Genomic DNA, 19,164 nt, shown 5'->3' with positions numbered 1-19,164 from the left:
CATAGTGACACATCAATGAATGCACAACTCCTATAATGTCATGTCCAAGGATTTTATTTTTGGGAGGCAAATCAATGAATATGTACTTTTTACAGTATATGAGTAACATTTCTACAGTTTAATAATGTAAACAATCTCTGAAGAGAAATGTATTCAGTTTAAAAGGAAGCCATAGTCTATTTACATGAATTAAAATATAATTTATAACATCAGATAATTTCCCCTATAGATAAATGTATCTATGAAACTAGATTTTAACAATTCAAAAATACTGAAATGCATTTTGTCTCTACATTCTCAACACATAGGAAATCACACAAAACAGAAAAATACATCCAAACTAAGTGGCGTATAAATAGAAAAGAATAAACGCAAAGTACAACAAACATATGTAAAAATATAAAATCTTACTAGTATTTACCATATACCAAAAACTAAAGTTAGAAAATGATTTTTATAGTCATTAGATGTAAATAGAACAAAAATAACTAGAAATCCAAAATAAAAACACAAAACAAACAATGTGTGCCCTTTTCTGTCTGTTTTTCTTCCACCAAAGACCCACACACAACTAGCTAGATTGTGACAGTTTGCAGCACCCGAAGTAACCATTTACATCACGTTCCCATCTGTCTGCCTAAGATACAAAAAACATTGATACACACGACTAGTAGTAGTGCAGACACAATCATTTACATCCAGAATACAGTGATCCGTGGTGATTCAATGGCCTATATAGGACCAGTATGGCAAGCACTTTCTGTCCATAGGGCGTTTTATTAACGTGGTGGGGATTTTAAAGACACAATATTTTCCAATTAAATTAAATGTCAAATTAAATGTCAAAACTGAAATACATCACCAAAAGTATGTGGACACCTGTTCAACAACTCATTCCAAAATCATGGGTATTAATATAGAGTTGGTCCCCCTTTTGCTGCTATAACAGCCTCCACTATTCTGGGAAGGCTTTCCACTAGATGTTGGAACTTGCTTCCATTCAGCCACAAGAGCATTAGTGAGGTTGGGCACTGATGTTTGGCGATTAGGCCGGGCTCGCATACGGCGTTCCAAATCATCCCAATTGTGTTCGATGGGGTTGAGGTCAGGGCTCTGTACAAGCCAGTAAAGTTCCTCCACACTGATCTCAACAGTGGGGCATTGTCATGCTGAAACAGGAAAGGGCCTTCCCCAAACTGTTGCCACAAAGTTGGAAGCACAAAATCGTCTATAATATCATTGTATGCTTAAGCTTTCCCTTCACTGGAACTAAGGATTCTAGCTAGAACCATGAAAAACAGCCACAGACCATTATTCCTCTGCCACCAAACTTTACAGTTGGTACTATGCATTGGGGCAGGTAGCGTTCTCCTGGTATCCGCCAAACCCAGATTTGTCCGTCGCCGCTTAGCATTCCGTATCTTAGGCTTGTGTGCAGCTGCTCGGACATGGAAACCCATTTCATGAAGCTCCCGACAAATAGTCAGCTATTATTGTGCTGACGTTGCTTTCGGAGAAGGTTTGGAACTTGGTAGTGAGTGTTGCAAACGAGGACAGACAATTTTTGCGCGCTACGCACTTCAGCACTCGGCTGTCACGTTCTGTGAGCTTGTGTGGCCTACCACTTAGCGGCTGAGCCATTGTTGGTCCTAGACGTTTCCACTTCACAATAACAGCACTTACAGTTGACCAGGGCAGCTCTAGCAGGGCAGAAACATGACGAACTGACTGGTTGGAAAGATGGCATCCTATGATGGTGCCACATTGAAAGTAACTGAGCTCTTCAGTAAGGCCCTTCTACTGCCAATGTTTGTCTATGGAGATCGCATGCACACAGATCGCATATACACCTGTCAACAACGGGTGCGGCTGAAATAGCCGAATCTACTAAATTGAAGGATTGTCCACATACTTTTGTATATATTGTGTATTTGTGTGGGCCATGTAGCTGGACATATGACATTTAGAAATCAACCTGACGAGGTACTCCAAATTAAATTTTAAGCCAACATCAAATATAGTTTTTGGTCAATCAAATCAAATTTAAAATCAAATCAAATGTATTTATATAGCCCTTCGTACATCAGCTGATATCTCAAAGTGCTGTACAGAAACCCAGCCTAAAACCCCAAACAGCAAGCAATGCAGGTGTTGAAGCACGTTGGCTAGGAAAAACTCCCTAGAAAGGCCAAAACCTAGGAAGAGGTCAGTTTGCCTCAAGTTTATTTCTTGCTATTTTCTGAAATGAAGATTGGGAAGAAAGTATTGCATTCTGTTCTGATGAGGGTTCCCTTTGGAAGGAGTTCAATTTGGATCATCTCTCAATCCAACAAATCCTAGACGGATAGCAGGCTAGTTGTTGAAATGTGTCGAAGTGCTCTGAAACACTGAGGGAAATGGTCAACATCAAAGTTTTCAATAAGAAAGTATATAATCATCATCTACACAAACACAAATATATATTCATATGTATATACAGTACATTCAGAAAGTATTCAGAACTTCCCTTTTTTCTACATTTTATGTTACAGCCTTATTCTAAAATGAATTAAATCATTTTCTTTCGCATCAATCTACTCACAATACCCCATAATGACAAAGCAAAAACAGTTGGACATTTTAGCACAATTTAAAAAATAAATAAAGAATATTACATTTACATAAGTATTCAGACCCTTTAATCAGCACCTTGTTGAAGCACCTTTGGCATCGATTACAGCCTCGAGTCTTCTTGGGTATGACGCTACAAGCTTGGCACACCTGTATTTTGGGAGTTTCTCCCATTCTTCTATGCAGATCCTCTCAAGCCCTGTCAGGTTGGATGGGGAGCGTTGCCGCACAGCTATTTTTAGGTCTCTCCAGAGATGTTCGATGGGATTCAAGTCCGGGCTCATTCAGAGACTTGTCCCGAAGCCACTGCTGCATTGTCTTGGCTGTGTGCTTAGTGTTGTTGTCCTGTTGGAAGGTGAACCTTTTCCCCAGCTCTGGAGCAGGTTTTCATCAAGGATCTCTGTACTTTGCTCTGTTCATATTTCCTTCAACTAGTCTCCCAGCCCATGCCGTTGAAAAAGATCCCCACAGCATAATGCTGCTACCACCATGCTTCACCATAGGGATGGTGCCAGGTTTCCTCCAGACGCTTGGCATTCAGGCCAAAGAGTTCAATCTTGGTTTCATCAGACCAGATAATCTTGTTTCTCATGATCTGAGAGTCCTTTAGGTGCCTTTTGGTAAGCTCCAAGCGGGCTGTCATGTCTTTTACTGAGGAGTGGCTTCCATCTGGCCACTCTACCATAAAGGCCTGATTGGTGGGGTGCTGCAGAGATGGTTGTCCTTTTGGAAAGTTCTCCTATTTCCACAGAGGAACTCTGGAGCTCTGTCAGAGTAACCATCGGGCTCTTGGTCCCCTCTTTGAACAAGGCCCTTCTCCACCGATTGCTCAGTTTGACCTAGCGGCCAGATGTAGGAAGAGTCTTGGGGGGTTCCCAACTTCTTCCATTTAAGAATGACGGAGGCCACTGTGTTTTTGTGGACCTTCGATGCCGTAGACATTTTTTGCTACCCTTTTCCAGATCTGTGCATCGACACAATCCTGTCTCGGTGCTCTATGAACAATTCGTCCGACCTCATGGCTTGGTTTTTTACTCTGACATGCACTGTCAACTGTGGGACCTTATATAGACAAGTGTGCCTTTCCAAATCATGTCCAATCAATTGAATTTACCACAGGTGGACTCCAGTCAAGTTGTAGGATCATCTCAAGGATGATCAATGGAAACAAGATGCATCTGAGCTCAATTTCGAGTCTCATAGCAAAGGGTTTGAATACTTAGGTTGATAAAATACAAATATTTCTAATATTTTTTTTATTTTTAAAATACATTTGCAACATTTTCTAGAAATCGTTTTTTGCTTTAATCATGGGCTATTGTGTGTAGATTGGTGAGGATGTTTTATTTATTTAATCCATTTTGGAATAAGGCTGTAACGTAACAAAATGTGGAAAAGGGGAAGGGGTCTGAATACTTTCCAAATGCACTGTATCTTTTATAATATGGCTGTATGTATTGAAAAAAGTTTGAATGACTTCAGTAAGGAATAAAACACATTGGATTTGAAAGGAGCTAGAGCAGTAATAATAGATTCAGCTGTTCCCTATTGTTTTAAGGCTCTCTTCGTGAGAATCGGCTGTTTGCTGTCATTCAGTTCTACTGACGGAAGCACATTGCTGGCATCAAGTATCCCGAAAATACAAAAGGGGCTAAACGCACATGGACTTTCTTTCCCCCTCTCCAAAATGACTTTTACATGTTCACAAGTTACCAATTATTAAGTGTCCACTGAAATGCAACATGTTGAGCAACCTGTGTCCCAACAACATGTGTAATAGACAGAGTTCCCTTCAGGAAAAGTTGTGAACAGATATTTCACTATTTGGGGCTTTTTTCATGTTCTAATGTTTTGATTCATTACTTTTTGGATGTCAACAATTACTGACCACATTGTTATTATTTGTCAATTTACAGGATCTGTTTTCAAGGATTGCCCCTGTCATATTTGAACAACCAACCACTGAAATAACCCCTTCCAATCTCATAGATATATGTATTGCATCTCAATTGCGTTAAAAAAAAGAAAAATCATCAAAAATATTTTGTCATAAAAAAAATAAAAAATAAAACCTTAGCATATCTAAAGGGATAATATTATACAACAGTGTTTGCCTTGAGTCAAGTCATTTCAGCATAAATGACTCCCTGTATTGTTCAACCTTGCATCCTAAGACAGTTGATCCTTGCCAGTCTGATTTGCGATCGTGACCCACCACCTTTATAATGCACGCTGTATAGACACAACAACACATTTCATGTTTACACTAGACATAGTGCTATATACACATATTATATATACACATATTCTATCATATATACACATATTATATCATATATATTGTATTGTGTAAACCTGCACATTCTCTCACTGTTTAGTAGCATACATACTAAGCACAAATACTCTTTCAGCTTTTTTTCTTTTGATTAGTAAGGGGTTTTTCAGATGACAACTCATTTCTCAATCCGTATGTATAGCACTAAATTGACATTTTTTAAAATTCAGTACACCTTCTAGGGTAAGCCAAGAAGGTATATCCTGATAGGATACTCTCTAATATAAGGCGTCTTTGTACTTAGTGTGCGCTCTAATAAAGTGGAAGGAGAATTCAGTGATGTAAACATTCAGCCTCATGTGGTAAAGAGGAGGAGATTAGATAAATGTGGGGTAGAGAGACAGGGATAAAACCTTAGAGAAAAAGGAAAGGGGGTTTGCCAAGGCTGGGGCAGCACGAGGCCCCATGCCCACACACAGAAAGGCTGCACAGTATTGAGGGACCAGAGGACAGGGGGACCTGGTCCTTTAAGAAAACAAGAAAAAGAGGGGGAGAGAAGAGGTCTTCAGTCTCCCAGCACACCAGAGGGCCATGGGTCCCCCTGGGATCCCCAGCGATGGCAGCGCACACCCAAACACGAGACACAGACAGAAGACTCACTCAGGTACACATTGGATACACGGTCGAGACTGACTCTAAAAACTGACACACAATCTATTTTGAGGTTTTAGCCACGAGGCGAGAAGTGGGAAATTTAGCGGGGAAACCAAGCTGACCTCCTTCACCTATCAGAGAGCTTGGGAGAAGTAAACAAGTGTTTCAGAGTAGAATGAAGATAGAGAGTAAAAAGTGGGAGAGAGAACCCGAGAAGAAGAGGGAAGGAAAGGGAAGAGGGGAGGAGAGGGAATAGGGAAAGAGAGGGAAGAGGGAAGTAGAGGGAAGAGAGAAAGAGAGGGAAGGAGAGGGAAAGAGACGGAAAGAGAGGGAAGGAGAGCGAAGGAGAGGGAAGAGGGAAGGAGAGCGAAGGAGAGGGAAGAGGGAAGGAGACGGAAAGAGAGGGAAGGAGAGGGAAAGAGATGGAAAGAGAGGGAAGGAGAGCGAAGGAGAGGGAAGAGGGAAGGAGAGGAAAGAGGGAAGGAGAGGAAAGAGACGGAAAGAGAGGGAAGGAGAGCGAAGGAGAGGGAAGAGGGAACGAGAGCGAAGGAGGGAAGAGGGAAGGAGAGGAAAGAGGGAAGGAGAGGAAAGAGACGGAAAGAGAGAGAAGGAGAGAGAAGAGGGAAGGAGAGGGAAAGAGAGGGAAGAGGGAAGGAGAGGGAAGAGGGAAGGAGAGGGAAGGGAGAGGGAAGAGGGAAAGAGAGGGGAGGAAGGAAAGGTAAGAGGGAAAGAGAGGGAAGGAGAGGGAAAGAGAGGGAAGAGGGAAGGAGAGGGAAGAGGGAAGGAGAGGGAAGAGGGAAGGAGAGGGAAGGGAGAGGGAAGAGGGAAAGAGAGGGGAGGAAGGAAAGGTACGAGGGAAATGGGAAGGAGAGGGAAAGAGAGGAAAGAGGGAAGGAGAGGGAAGGAGAGGGAAGGAGAGGAAAGAGGGAAGGAGAGGGAAGGGAGAGGGAAGAGGGAAGGAGAGGGAAGAGGGAAAGAGAGGGGAGGAAGGAAAGGTAAGAGGGAAGAGGGAAGGAGAGGGAAAGAGAGGGAAGAGGGAAGGAGAGGGAAGGAGAGGGAAAGGGAGAGGGAAGAGGGAAAGAGAGGGGAGGAAGGAAAGGTAAGAGGGAAGAGGGAAGGAGAGGGAAAGAGAGGAAAGAGAGGGAAGGAGAGGGAAGGAGAGGAAAGAGGGAAGGAGAGGGAAGGGAGAGGGAAGAGGGAAGGAGAGGGAAGAGGGAAAGAGAGGGGAGGAAGGAAAGGTAAGAGGGAAGAGGGAAGGAGAGGGAAAGAGAGGGAAGAGGGAAGGAGAGGGAAGAGGGAAGGAGAGGGAAGGGAGAGGGAAGAGGGAAGGAAGAGGGAAGGAGAGGGAAGAGGGAAAGAGAGGGGAGGAAGGAAAGGTAAGAGGGAAGGAGGGAAGGAGAGCAAATAGGGTTGACGTGCTTGACTGATGTAGTACCATCCATACCTCTGGGACATTTCAACAGACTTCAACAGGGTTGATATCCCACCACCCCTCTCTCTCAGGTGTTAATGGTAGTATTACCTCTACCATCATCAGATACAGAGGTAGTTCCCCTGTACGGTGAGCCTCGGACTCGCTCTCCCTCAGCTACACTGCTGGCTGCATCACAAAAGACACAGGCTGCATTAGAGCTCTATTAAAGAATACAGAGGCTTGGATTCATATAATAACAATAATCCTAATAATAATCATTTGGATTCAGGCAGGGGCTCTACATTCAGATCATTCAGGTGTACATTCCATTACTAAAGTTTAGGGTATATCTGGAACTTGTAGTAAATGTCTGATTCTACTCTGTGCTTGAATAAGTTGACTTACTGACTGAGTCACATGTTCCAACAGTACAAAGATGGATTTTGTGATTTTCTTCAGAGAGTGAGTGAGTTTTCATAGGGTAAATATGCCTTGAACTTTACTTCATGACATAATAGCATTGGTTGTCATAACCCCATTTATGTGTTGGCAGGATATGAAGTGACTGCCATCCTAGATTAGTGTTAGCACAGCGTTTCCCAAACTCGGTCCTGGTCCCCCCCTGGGTGCACGTTTTGGGTTTTGCCCCTAGCACTACACAGATGATTCAAATAATCAAAGCTTGAGGATGAGTTGGTTATTTGAATCAGCTGTGTAGTGCTAGGGGCAAAAAACTAGATGTGTACCCAGGAGGGGCCCAGGACCGAGTTTGGGAAACGCTGTGTTAGCAGGTTGTCTATCTCTTCAGCAGTGGGAACCTTCAGAGTAAAGCAGGCAGAGTAGGGGGAACAAGTCGAGAGAAGAAACAGTATTACCTCGTTAAGAGTGCATAGATTAAATTAAGGAAGCACTAAAATGACATAAAACAAGATTTTTTTCTTTTCATTTTCGATTTGTAAACTCTTAAGTTATTAAAATTATTTTTCTGCTATTGTATTTTATGTCATAACACACATAGTTTTAACATCCACAAGTTTGCTAATATAGAGCAGGCTCGTTATATACTGTACGACGTAACGGCCAATACAGCTGAGCTTGCAGTTGCACCAGTAGTGACCAAGGGGGTACAAAAAAACGACACACACGCAGACACACACACACACCACAATGACCAACGGAGGGAGAAACATTTGCTACAAAGGTCTCGCCCGCCTGCACGCCCACTCCCAATGGTGCGAGAACGAGTCACAAATAAGTCATGAACAGACAGGAAGCAGCTTTTGTGTTCAGAGAGTTTCTATGTTGTTTGGTTGCTTTTCCCTCCATCCCTCCAACCCCCGCTAGCTTCCTCGGTAGTATCCTCAGTCAAAAGAGACAAGGTCCGTTTCTTATTCCAATGTTAAAAATGTAAACATGACGAGGTGTTTTGGTTGAGGTACTGAGGCAAGTCTGGGGGTTCTAAGGCGAGGCCAGCCGAGTCCCCGTCAGCGATGCAGGCTCTTCTGGGCCTCCTTCAGCAGGGTGTCAAAGTCCAGGGCGTCATACTTGCTCTTTAATGGCCCTGGTCCCGCTTCGTCTGGACAGAAAAAGCTCTGTTAGAACAGGCATCATGGCTACATCCAACTCCATTACATCAATGTTACAGAGAGAGAGAAATAGATAGTACACATGAAGTATCTTAGCACTGCCAACAGTTCACACTCCTTAACATTTTACATTCATGTTGTGACTGTATCTCTGCATACCCAGATCAATGTATCTCTTCCTGCTGAGCCTGTGCATGCCACCCCCTCTGTTCTGGAAGAGCGGCTCTCGTCTGTGCTTCTGGATCTGCTGGCCACTGGGCGCTTGACGAAACTTGATGACTCCACAGCGCTCCCTATGGGCACACACACAAACAGAAAGATGCGTTTCAGGCAGACAGGCCAGGCAGGCAGATAGGCAGACAGATAGGCAGACAGATAGGCAGACAGATAGGCAGATAGGCCAGGCAGGCAGATAGGCAGACAGATAGGCAGACAGATAGGCAGACAGATAGGTAGACAGATAGGCAGACAGATAGGTAGACAGGCCAGACAGGCAGATAGGCAGACAGATAGGCAGACAGGCCAGGCAGGCAGATAGGCAGACAGATAGGCAGACAGGCCAGGCAGGCAGTTAGGCAGACAGATAGGCAGACAGGCCAGGCAGGCAGACAGGCAGACAGATAGGCAGACAGGCCAGGCAGACAGGCCAGGCAGACAGATAGGCAGACAGGCCAGGCAGGCAGACAGGCAGACAGATAGGCAGACAGGCCAGGCAGGCAGACAGGCCAGGCAGACAGATAGGCAGACAGGCCAGGCAGAAAGGCCAGGCAGACAGATAGGCAGACAGGCCAGGCATGCAGATAGGCAGACAGGCCAGGCAGGCAGATAGGCAGACAGGCCAGGCAGGCAGATAGGCAGACAGGCCAGGCAGGCAGATAGGCAGACAGATAGGCAGACAGGCCAGGCAGATAGGCAGACAGATAGGCAGAAAGGCCAGGCAGGCAGATAGGCAGACAGGCCAGGCAGGCAGATAGGCAGACAGGCCAGGCAGACAGATAGGCAGACAGGCCAGGCAGATAGGCAGACAGGCCAGGCAGGCAGATAGGCAGAAAGGCCAGGCAGACAGATAGGCAGACAGGCCAGGCAGGCAGATAGGCAGACAGGCCAGGCAGGCAGATAGGCAGACAGGCCAGGCAGGCAGATAGGCAGACAGGCCAGGCAGACAGATAGGCAGACAGGCCAGGCAGACAGATAGGCAGACAGGCCAGGCAGACAGATAGGCAGACAGGCCAGGCAGACAGATAGGCAGACAGGCCAGGCAGGCAGATAGGCAGACAGGCCAGGCAGACAGATAGGCAGACAGGCCAGGCAGACAGGCCAGGCAGACAGATAGGCAGACAGGCCAGGCAGGCAGATAGGCAGACAGGCCAGGCAGGCAGATAGGCAGGCAGATAGGCAGACAGATAGGCAGACAGACAGATAGGCAGACAGGCCAGGCAGACAGATAGGCAGACAGGCCAGGCAGACAGATAGGCAGACAGGAAAGGCAGACAGATAGGCAGACAGGCCAGGCAGACAGGCCAGGCAGACAGATAGGCAGACAGGCCAGGCAGGCAGATAGGCAGACAGGCCAGGCAGGCAGATAGGCAGACAGATAGGCAGACAGGCCAGGCAGACAGATAGGCAGACAGGCCAGGCAGACAGATAGGCAGACAGGCCAGGCAGGCAGATAGGCAGACAGGCCAGGCAGGCAGATAGGCAGGCAGATAGGCAGACAGATAGGCAGACAGGCCAGGCAGGCAGATAGGCAGACAGGCCAGGCAGGCAGATAGGCAGACAGGCTAGGCAGGCAGATAGGCAGACAGGCCAGGCAGGCAGATAGGCAGACAGGCCAGGCAGGCAGATAGGCGGAAAGGCCAGGCAGGCAGATAGGCAGACAGGCCAGGCAGATAGGCAGAAAGGCCAGGCAGGCAGATAGGCAGAAAGGCCAGGCAGGCAGATAGGCAGACAGGCCAGGCAGGCAGATAGGCAGGCAGATAGGCAGACAGGCCAGGCAGATAGGGCCAGGCAGGCAGATAGGCCAGGCCAGGCAGGCAGATAGGCAGACAGGCCAGGCAGATAGGCAGACAGGCCAGGCAGGCAGATAGGCAGACAGGCCAGGCAGGCAGATAGGCAGACAGGCCAGGCAGATAGGCAGACAGGCCAGGCAGGCAGATAGGCAGACAGGCCAGGCAGGCAGACAGGCCAGGCAGGCAGATAGGCAGACAGGCCAGGCAGGCAGATAGGCAGACAGGCCAGGCAGGCAGACAGGCAGACAGGCCAGGCAGGCAGATAGGCAGACAGGCCAGGCCAGGCAGACAGGCAGATAAAAAGGACCTACTCGTTTTTGGTGATGACTTTGCAGTCCTCTGGGTCGCCAAAGGCCTCGAAGCGTTTGCGCAGCATAATTTGTGTGACGCTGCTCGGCAGGTTGTGAATGTAGAACACTTGGCAGTTGTCCTAGGCAACGACACCATGGTAACCGTCAGAACAAGACACTTGCTGCAGTGGCAAAGCACGCCTACTTCACACATACACTACTGTTCAAAAACTTGGGGTGCACATTTTAGAGTGGCCTTTTATTGTCCCCAAAATAAGGTAGACCTGTGCAATGATCATGCTGTTTAATCAGCTTCTTGCTATGCCACATATAGATTATATTGGAAAAGGAGAAATGCTCACTAACAGGGATGTAAACACATTTGAGTACAACATTTTCGAGAAATAAGCTTTTTGGTCATTGTCCCATTGGTATGGGACATTTCTGAGATATTTTATTTCAGCTCATGTAAACATGGGACCAACACTTTACATGTTGCATTTACATGTTTATTCAGTGTACATAACAGGGTTGTATGACTTTGTCAAAACACATAATGGAATAACTGATGTTACCTCGTCAATTTGAATCCCAGACTTGGAGATTTTGTTCCCCTGCTTGTCTCCGTGGCACGTCTCAGAGTTCTCGCAGCTGAGGAGGGAGAGACACAAGGCAGAGCTATTAGACAGGAGCGAATGGAAGAACCTGAGTCACATAACAATGAGAAGAACCACAGGACTCCTGGCTGACTGCTAATCAGAATGATCAGGGACTCTTTACACAACACTATTTTGATGACTCAAACTAGGTAAAGAGTCTGATCTAGATTCAAATCTCTCTTTAAAGGCCCAGTGCAGTCAAACACTTTATTTTCCTGTGTTTTATATATATATCCACACTATGAGGTTGGAATAATACTGTGAAAGTGGTGATAATGCCCCTTTAGAGTAAGAGCTGTTTGAAAAGACCGCCTGAAATTTCAGCCTGTTTTGAAGGGATGGAGTTTTGCCTGGTGACATAAGAAACAGAGTTCCAAACCTATCTGCCAATAACAGATCGCTTTCAGTTTTCCCCTCCCCACTACTAGTAATTATTGCTTGAGAAATTGTTCTTTGCTAAGAAGCAATTTTCGTTTATTTTTTACAATTTTAATTGAAAATAATCACAGTAAGGCTCTTAATTGTTACCCAGAAATGATTTGATATTGAGGCAAAGCAGATGCAATGGACGTTTAAGAGATGTCTCCCACACTACCTCCAGAGGTAGACATCTACCACATGCATTTCCCACATGTCCCTGCAGGAATAACCTTAATACCAGTAGACCGCATTTTTACTGTTAGCCAAATTGAAAATGAAAGGCTTAAAATATCCTCACATTTGTGAATCATTGCATTAATCAAGTGTGTGCAACACTATGTGCAATATGGTTGATATGAGAAGCTCCTGTATAGTTTGAATTGTGATTCCTATTTGGTTTGTCTATATACTACGGTATTTACGGTATGCTAATAGATACACACACACACACACACACACACACACGAGGCAGGAATGTGGCTTGGGCCACACCACATCCAAGACTAGTGTAAGCAGAAAAGTTGCAAATCTGATATTGAAGAGAGATAGATCTCACTAGACATATTTTACTAATGTAAATCCTTATATCTTTGGCTTATATTCTCACCTGATATCAGGCTTACTGCTAGGGGAGTGGGGCTGGCAGAAGCTGGAGTGGAGGATGGGGGAGGGAGAGCGGGAGCAGAGGGAGGAGCGCTCCCCCTCTTCATCTGACTTGTGGGGTGATATAGCATGGAGCGATCCTGATTGGGGTGATGCCGCGGTCGCCCTCCGTCCGTCCCCCTTGCTGTCCGCCCTGGTACCGTTACTCAGGTACTCTGGTACCTCGGAGAAGAGTTTGTCTTCACGCTGATGTCCATGCATCTCGCCCCCCAGCGCCTTTTTCCCCTTAGGCTCTGGCCCTTCAGAAGAAGAGCGTCCGAACAGAGAGTGGGACAGCATGGCGGCGGTTCTCTTCCGACGCTCCCCCAGGCTCAGCAGGCAGTAGTCGTGGTCTCCGAACGTCTGGTGGACTTTGGGATCTGCATCGCTGGCCTGGCCCATCTTGCGGAGCTGAGCGTAGAGTTCGGTCTGCTCGGGGAACTTGCGGGAGTTGGCCCGGGAGAGCCAAGAACCCTTCGGGGGGGACTCTCCTTTCCCCTCAGGCTTGAACAGTTCATCCTCCACAGGCTTGTGAGGGGGGGTGGTGGGAGGGGTGAGGCCTGAAAACACACGCCACTCTCATAAGTCATGTGGTTTCAAACAGCTCTGATGGGTTAACATCAGAGAAACATCAACGATTCACAGACAGTGAATGTTAATGATCAACTGTTACTGGTTGTACTATGTGTTACTGAACAGAGTAACTGTCTGATTATGACAGCGACATTGCAGAATAGCTGTCTTTCAATGGCTTTCCTAATAGAACAAATTGCTTTGATGCTGTTACATCGTAAACATTACAGTCACACAGCATCTTTGTTATGGCACAAGGCAGGCACACAATCTCCTTTTGACCCGAATATTTGACTTTCAATTGTTAAATGTTAAGGATTATGAGGACGATATCAGTGGCAGTCACTGCATTGTAATATCTGTTTTCTCTGCTACCCAAGTAGCTATGGAAGCAAATGACATTTACCCAAGATGACATTTACCCAGGAATAGAGTGAAGTCCATGCTCTTTCCAACACAATACAAATACATTTCCCCTCTCCTCTACCACTCTACTACTAAGCTGTTAGCCACACTATCTCTATAGTACATTATGTTACAGTACTATATCTACAGTCTACAGTACATTATGTTACAGTACTATATCTACAGTACATTGTGTTACAGTACTATATCTACAGTCTACAGTACATTATGTTACAGTACTATATCTACAGTACATTGTGTTACAGTACTATATCTACAGTACATTATGTTACAGTACTATATCTATACCAGATACACTGGTCTATAGGACATTATGTAACTGTACTATATCTACAGTACATTATGTTACAGTACTATATCTACACTAGATACACTGGTCTACAGTGCATTATGTTACAGTACTATGCTACTTCTGACAGACACAATAGGATATACATCCAAACTCCTGCCCTCATCCAGTCTCGTGAAGTCAAGGTATAAAAGACGTCACAATGATCAACACTGACTCAAAGCCCCAACATTACCTGCTGTGCCACACAGGTCCACGCTGAGAGTCTGCTCAAATGGCTTGTTGGCATACTGGGTATCTCTGATCCTGGGGATGAGAGAGAGAGATTTACTTTCATTGAATTGAGAGAGGGAACAGAGAGAGAGAGAGAGAGAGAGAGAGAGAGAGAGAGAGAGAGAGAGAGAGAGAGAGAGAGAGAGAGAGAGAGAGAGAGAGAGAGAGAGAGAGAGAGAGAGAAAGATTACAGAGTCATCATCAAGGTTGGGGTAGAGGGGATTGGAGGGGGGACAAAGCATACCGCTGAGTGCTGAATTTATGTTTCTTTAGGATTTCTTAAGGTGCGATGCGGGTTTAATAGGGTTCATGAGGGTTTGGTAGGATTTATTATGGTTTGGTAGGGTTTAGTAGGGTTTATGATGGTTTGGTAGGGTTTATGAGGTTTCGTAGGGTGTTTGAGGGTTTAGTATTGTTTATGAGGGTTTAGTAGGGTTTATGAGAGGTTAGTGGGGTTCATGAGGGTTTAGTAGAGTTTATGAGAGGTTAGTGGGGTTTATGAGGGTTTAGTAGGGTTTATGAGAGGTTAGTGGGGTTTATGAGGGTTTAGTAGGGTTTATGAGGGGTTAGTAGGGTTTATGAGGGTTTAGTAGGGTTTAGTATGGTTTATGAGGGTTTAGTAGGTTTTATGAGGGTTTAGTAGGGTTTATGAGGGTTTAGTATGGTTTATGAGGGTTTAGTAGGTTTTATGAGGGTTTAGTAGGGTTTAGTTTGGTTTATGAGGGTTTAGTAGGGTTTATGTGGGTTTAGTAGTGTTTATGAGGGGTTAGTAGGGTTTATGAGGGTTTAGTAGGTTTTATGAGGGTTTATGAGGGTTTAGTATGGTTTATGAGGGTTTAGTAGGTTTTATGAGGGTTTAGTAGTGTTTATGAGGGTTTAGTAGGGTTTAGTAGGGTTTAGTAGTGTTTATGAGGGGTTAGTAGGGTTTATGAGGGTTTAGTAGGGTTTATGAGGGTTTAGTAGGGTTTATGAGGGTTTAGTATGGTTTATGAGGGTTTAGTAGGTTTTATGAGGGTTTAGTAGGGTTTATGAGGGTTTAGTATGGTTTATGAGGGTTTAGTAGGTTTTATGAGGGTTTAGTAGGGTTTATGAGGGTTTAGTAGTGTTTATGAGGGGTTAGTAGGGTTTATGAGGGTTTAGTAGGGTTTATGAGGGTTTAGTAGGGTTTATGAGGGTTTAGTAGTGTTTATGAGGGGTTAGTAGGGTTTATGAAGGTTCATGTTTGAAGTTTGTATTACATTTTCATTGTGTATGTGAGCATTCCCCTTTTCCTGTCATGTTTTTCTTTACAGCCGTCTGTGATTGGTATTACAGTACAAGCTACGTCTCGTATTGAGGGCTATCTGCGATCTGTGTTACCATGAAAGGCTTCTGTGGAGTGCTTTGGAGATATTACAGAGTCTACAAAGAAGCAACAAACTCTCTGAGAACCACAGAACAACACATGGAAGAGTTCCAGAAGTGAACATTAAAAAGAGCTTTGAGATTGCTTGACTCTGGACAGATGGGCTAGCAGTTTTCAGTTGAAATCAGAAGTTTACATACACTTAGGTTGGAGTCATTAAAACTAGTTTTTCACTCCACTCCACAAATTTCTTGTTAACTAACTTTAGTTTTGGCAAGTCCGTTAGGACATCTACTTTGCGCATGACACAAGTAATTTTTCCAACAATTGTTTACAGACAGATTATTTCACTTATAATTCCCTGTATCACAATTCCAGTGGGTCAGAAGTTTACATACACTAAGTTGACTGTGCCTTTAAACAGCTTGGAATTTAAAAAGAAAATGATGTCATGGCTTTAGAAGCTTCTGATAGGCTAATTGACATCATTTGAGTCAATTGGAGGCGTACCTGTGGATGTATTTCGAGGCCAACCTTGGGGAAAATCAAAAGAAATCAGCCAAGACGGCAGAAAAAAATTGTGGACCTCCACAAGTTTGGTTCATCCTTGGGAGCCATTTCCAAATGCCTGAAGGTATCTGTACAAACAATAGTACGCGAGTATAAACACCATGGGACCAAGCAGCCGTCATACTGCTCAGGAAGGAGACGCAGATGAACGTACTTTGGTGTGAAAAGTGCAAATCAATCCCAGAACAACAGCAAAGGACCTTGTCAAAATGCTGGAAGAAACAGGTACAAAAGTATCTATATCCACAGTAAAAACGAGTCCTATATCGACATAACGTGAAAGACCGCTCAGCAAGGGAGAAGCCACTGTTTCAAAATCGCCATAAAAAACCCAGACTATGGTTTACAACTGCACATGGGGACAAATATTGTACTTTTTGGAGAAATGTCCTCCGGTCTGATGAAACAAAAATATAACTATTTGGCCATAATGACCATCATTATGTTTAGGAGGAAAAAGGGGGAGGCTTGCAAGCAAAGAACACCATCCCAACCGTGAAGCACGGGGGTGGCAGCATCACGTTGTGGGGGTGCTTTGCTGCAGGAGGGACTGGTGCACTTCACAAAATAAATGGCATCATGAGGAAAGAAAATTTATGTGGATATATTGAAGCAATATCTCAAGACATCAGTCAAGAAGTTAAAGCTTGGTCACAAATGGGTCTTCCAAATGGTCAATGACCCCAAGCACACTTCCAAAGGACGACAAAGTCAAGGTATTGGAGTGGCCATCACAAAGCCCTGACCTCAATCCTATAGAACATTTGTGGGCAGAACTGAAAAGGCGTGTGCGAGCAAGGAGGCCTACAAACCTGACTCAGTTACACCACCTCTGTCAGGAAGAATGGGACAAAATTCACCTAACCTATTGTGGGAAGCTTGTGGAAGGATACCCGAAACGTATGACCCAAGTTAAACAATTTAAAGGCAATGCTACCAAATACTAATTGAGCGCATGTAAACTTCTGAACCACTGGGAATGTGATGAAAGAATTAAAAGCTGAAATAAATCATTATCTCTACTATTATTCTGACATTTCACATCCTTAAAATAAATTGCCGATCCTAACTGACCGAAAACAGGGAATATTAACTAGGATTAATTGTCAGGAATTGTGAAAAACTGAGTTTCAACGTATTTGGCTAAGGTGTATGTAATCTTCCGACTTCAACTGTATGTGTTGTAGTGTTTAGGAATATAGTATCGAAAACAAACCCTGTAGATATGGGAGTCAGCGGCAGACAGAGGGAGCTGCGTTTCACTGCAATAAGGAAAACAACAGAAAGAGTCAATGGTACCAGTGATTACATGCATGGTCAGAGAACACCACAGCAGATCTAGCAGGTGTAGAAAAACTTTAGCTTAGCACACTGTGTAACAATGCTGGGGCTCTCCATTTTTCATTCACGTCAAATTGAACTAAGATGCTGCATGATGGAGTCATGTGGACTAACACAACAGGATTGTTGTAGAGAGCTTAGGACTTCATCTTCCTTACCGTTTTGACAGCAGATGTTATCGGGTTCAGCTGTGTCTGCCGTGGTTTGGGAAGAAGTACTGTTGTTAGGGGTGGTGGTGTCTTTCTCCAGGCCGTGTCCCATGGGGTGTTTGACTGCCATGTCCTCCTCGCCAAGGTGCCCGGCTCCCGACACAGGCTCCACCCTCATCCGGCCCGCACGCACCTTCTTGGCGAAGCGGCTGGGGAAAGAGGCGAGCCTGCGGGAGCGGCGGACAGAGAAAGACGCGTCCTCCAGATCGGGGCTCTTAGGGGCCTCTAGGGACCTGTCGCTCTCTGAGTCTTCTCTAAGCTCTGGTTTGGTCAAACGGGCAGCCGGACTGGGGGTCTCAGTCTTTCTGTCCTGCGCTGTTTTGGGGATAGCTCCTCTGTTATGGGTGTAGGGGGGGCTGTGGAGTATGTAAGGCTTGCTCACATCAAAGGATTTGACCGTTTCGAGCAGTTCGCGCAGAAGAGAGTTGGCTTTGAACTCCCGTCTGCGGGTGAAGGCGTGGCGCGGCCGAGGGGCGCAGATCTGGGCCTGGGTTGCAGCCTTGTGACAGTTTGGGGAGATACGAGCAGAAGGGTACTCGGGCCTGGCCCTGCGTACCTGGCCTGGGCACTCACGCTCCTTGCGCTCCCAGATGGCCTGCTTGCGCATGGGGAGGCAGTATGTATGCATGTACTTGATGAGCTCCACCACAGAGTGCAGTTCTTTCTCCGAGGAGAACTGGGGCTTGGAGGGCTCAGGCGGGGTGGAGCTTTCACCCTCACTGCTCGAGGTCTCCTCTTCTTCTTCTTCCTCCTCGGACTCACTGTCCTCCTCATCATCATCTTCCTCCTCCTCCCCGTCCTCCTCTGTGTCAGCTGAAGGAGTGTCCTCGGCCTCCTGTGTGGTGGTCAGGTGCCGGTGGAGCTCTGTGCACAGACGTCCAGCTGGTCTCACCGCTCGGGGCTTATGCTCATGATGTGTGCTTTCACGCTGCTGAAAGAAACAGAGAGAAAGAGATGGGTTACTACCTGCCAACATGACCTTGGTGAATCTCTGTGCACCGCATGATCCAAGAGATTAAGGAATAACTTCTACGTCTAGTCTTTGACTACATACCGTACAGAGTGAACAACTCATGACTACATACCTTACAGAGTGAACAACTCATGACTACATACCATACAGAGTGAACAACTCATGACTACATACCGTACAGAGTGAACAACTCATGACTACATACCGTACAGAGTGAACAACTCATGACTACATACCGTACAGAGTGAACAACTCATGACTACATACCGTACAGAGTGAACAACTCATGACTACATACCATAAAGAGTGAACAACTCATGACTACATACCGTACAGAGTGAACAACTCATGACTACATACCGTACAGAGTGAACAACTCATGACTACATACCGTACAGAGAGAACAACTCATGACTACATACCATAAAGAGTGAACAACTCATGACTACATACCATACAGAGTGAACAACTCATGACTACATACCGTACAGAGTGAACAACTCATGACTACATACCATACAGAGTGAACAACTCATGACTACATACCATACAGAGTGAACAACTCATGACTACATACCATACAGAGTGAACAACTCATGACTACAT

The 19,164-nt window shown here is 45.4% G+C and overlaps 1 protein-coding gene across 1 annotated transcript in view; it reads right to left on the bottom strand.

Moving 5' to 3' along the window:
* Window positions 1–38: 38 nt before the first annotated feature.
* LOC118363946 (peroxisome proliferator-activated receptor gamma coactivator 1-beta-like) overlaps window positions 39–19,164 on the bottom strand; it is a 106,705-nt gene continuing 87,579 nt past the window's right edge. The window contains exons 5-12 of the mRNA XM_052488089.1: window positions 17,535–18,516; window positions 17,252–17,297; window positions 14,083–14,153; window positions 12,525–13,119; window positions 11,414–11,489; window positions 10,860–10,978; window positions 8,699–8,832; window positions 39–8,529 (exon numbers count right to left, since the gene is read on the bottom strand). Coding sequence (XP_052344049.1) covers window positions 8,438–8,529; window positions 8,699–8,832; window positions 10,860–10,978; window positions 11,414–11,489; window positions 12,525–13,119; window positions 14,083–14,153; window positions 17,252–17,297; window positions 17,535–18,516 — 2,115 coding nt within the window. The 3' untranslated portion in view covers window positions 39–8,437. The remainder of the gene's footprint in view (window positions 8,530–8,698; window positions 8,833–10,859; window positions 10,979–11,413; window positions 11,490–12,524; window positions 13,120–14,082; window positions 14,154–17,251; window positions 17,298–17,534; window positions 18,517–19,164) is intronic.

The sequence above is a fragment of the Oncorhynchus keta genome, chromosome 30 (genome assembly GCF_023373465.1).
Source record: "Oncorhynchus keta strain PuntledgeMale-10-30-2019 chromosome 30, Oket_V2, whole genome shotgun sequence".
Lineage (NCBI taxonomy): Eukaryota > Metazoa > Chordata > Actinopteri > Salmoniformes > Salmonidae > Oncorhynchus > Oncorhynchus keta.
The sequence above is the reverse complement of the archived record's forward strand: the minus strand, read 5'-3'. Positions and strand labels throughout refer to the sequence as shown.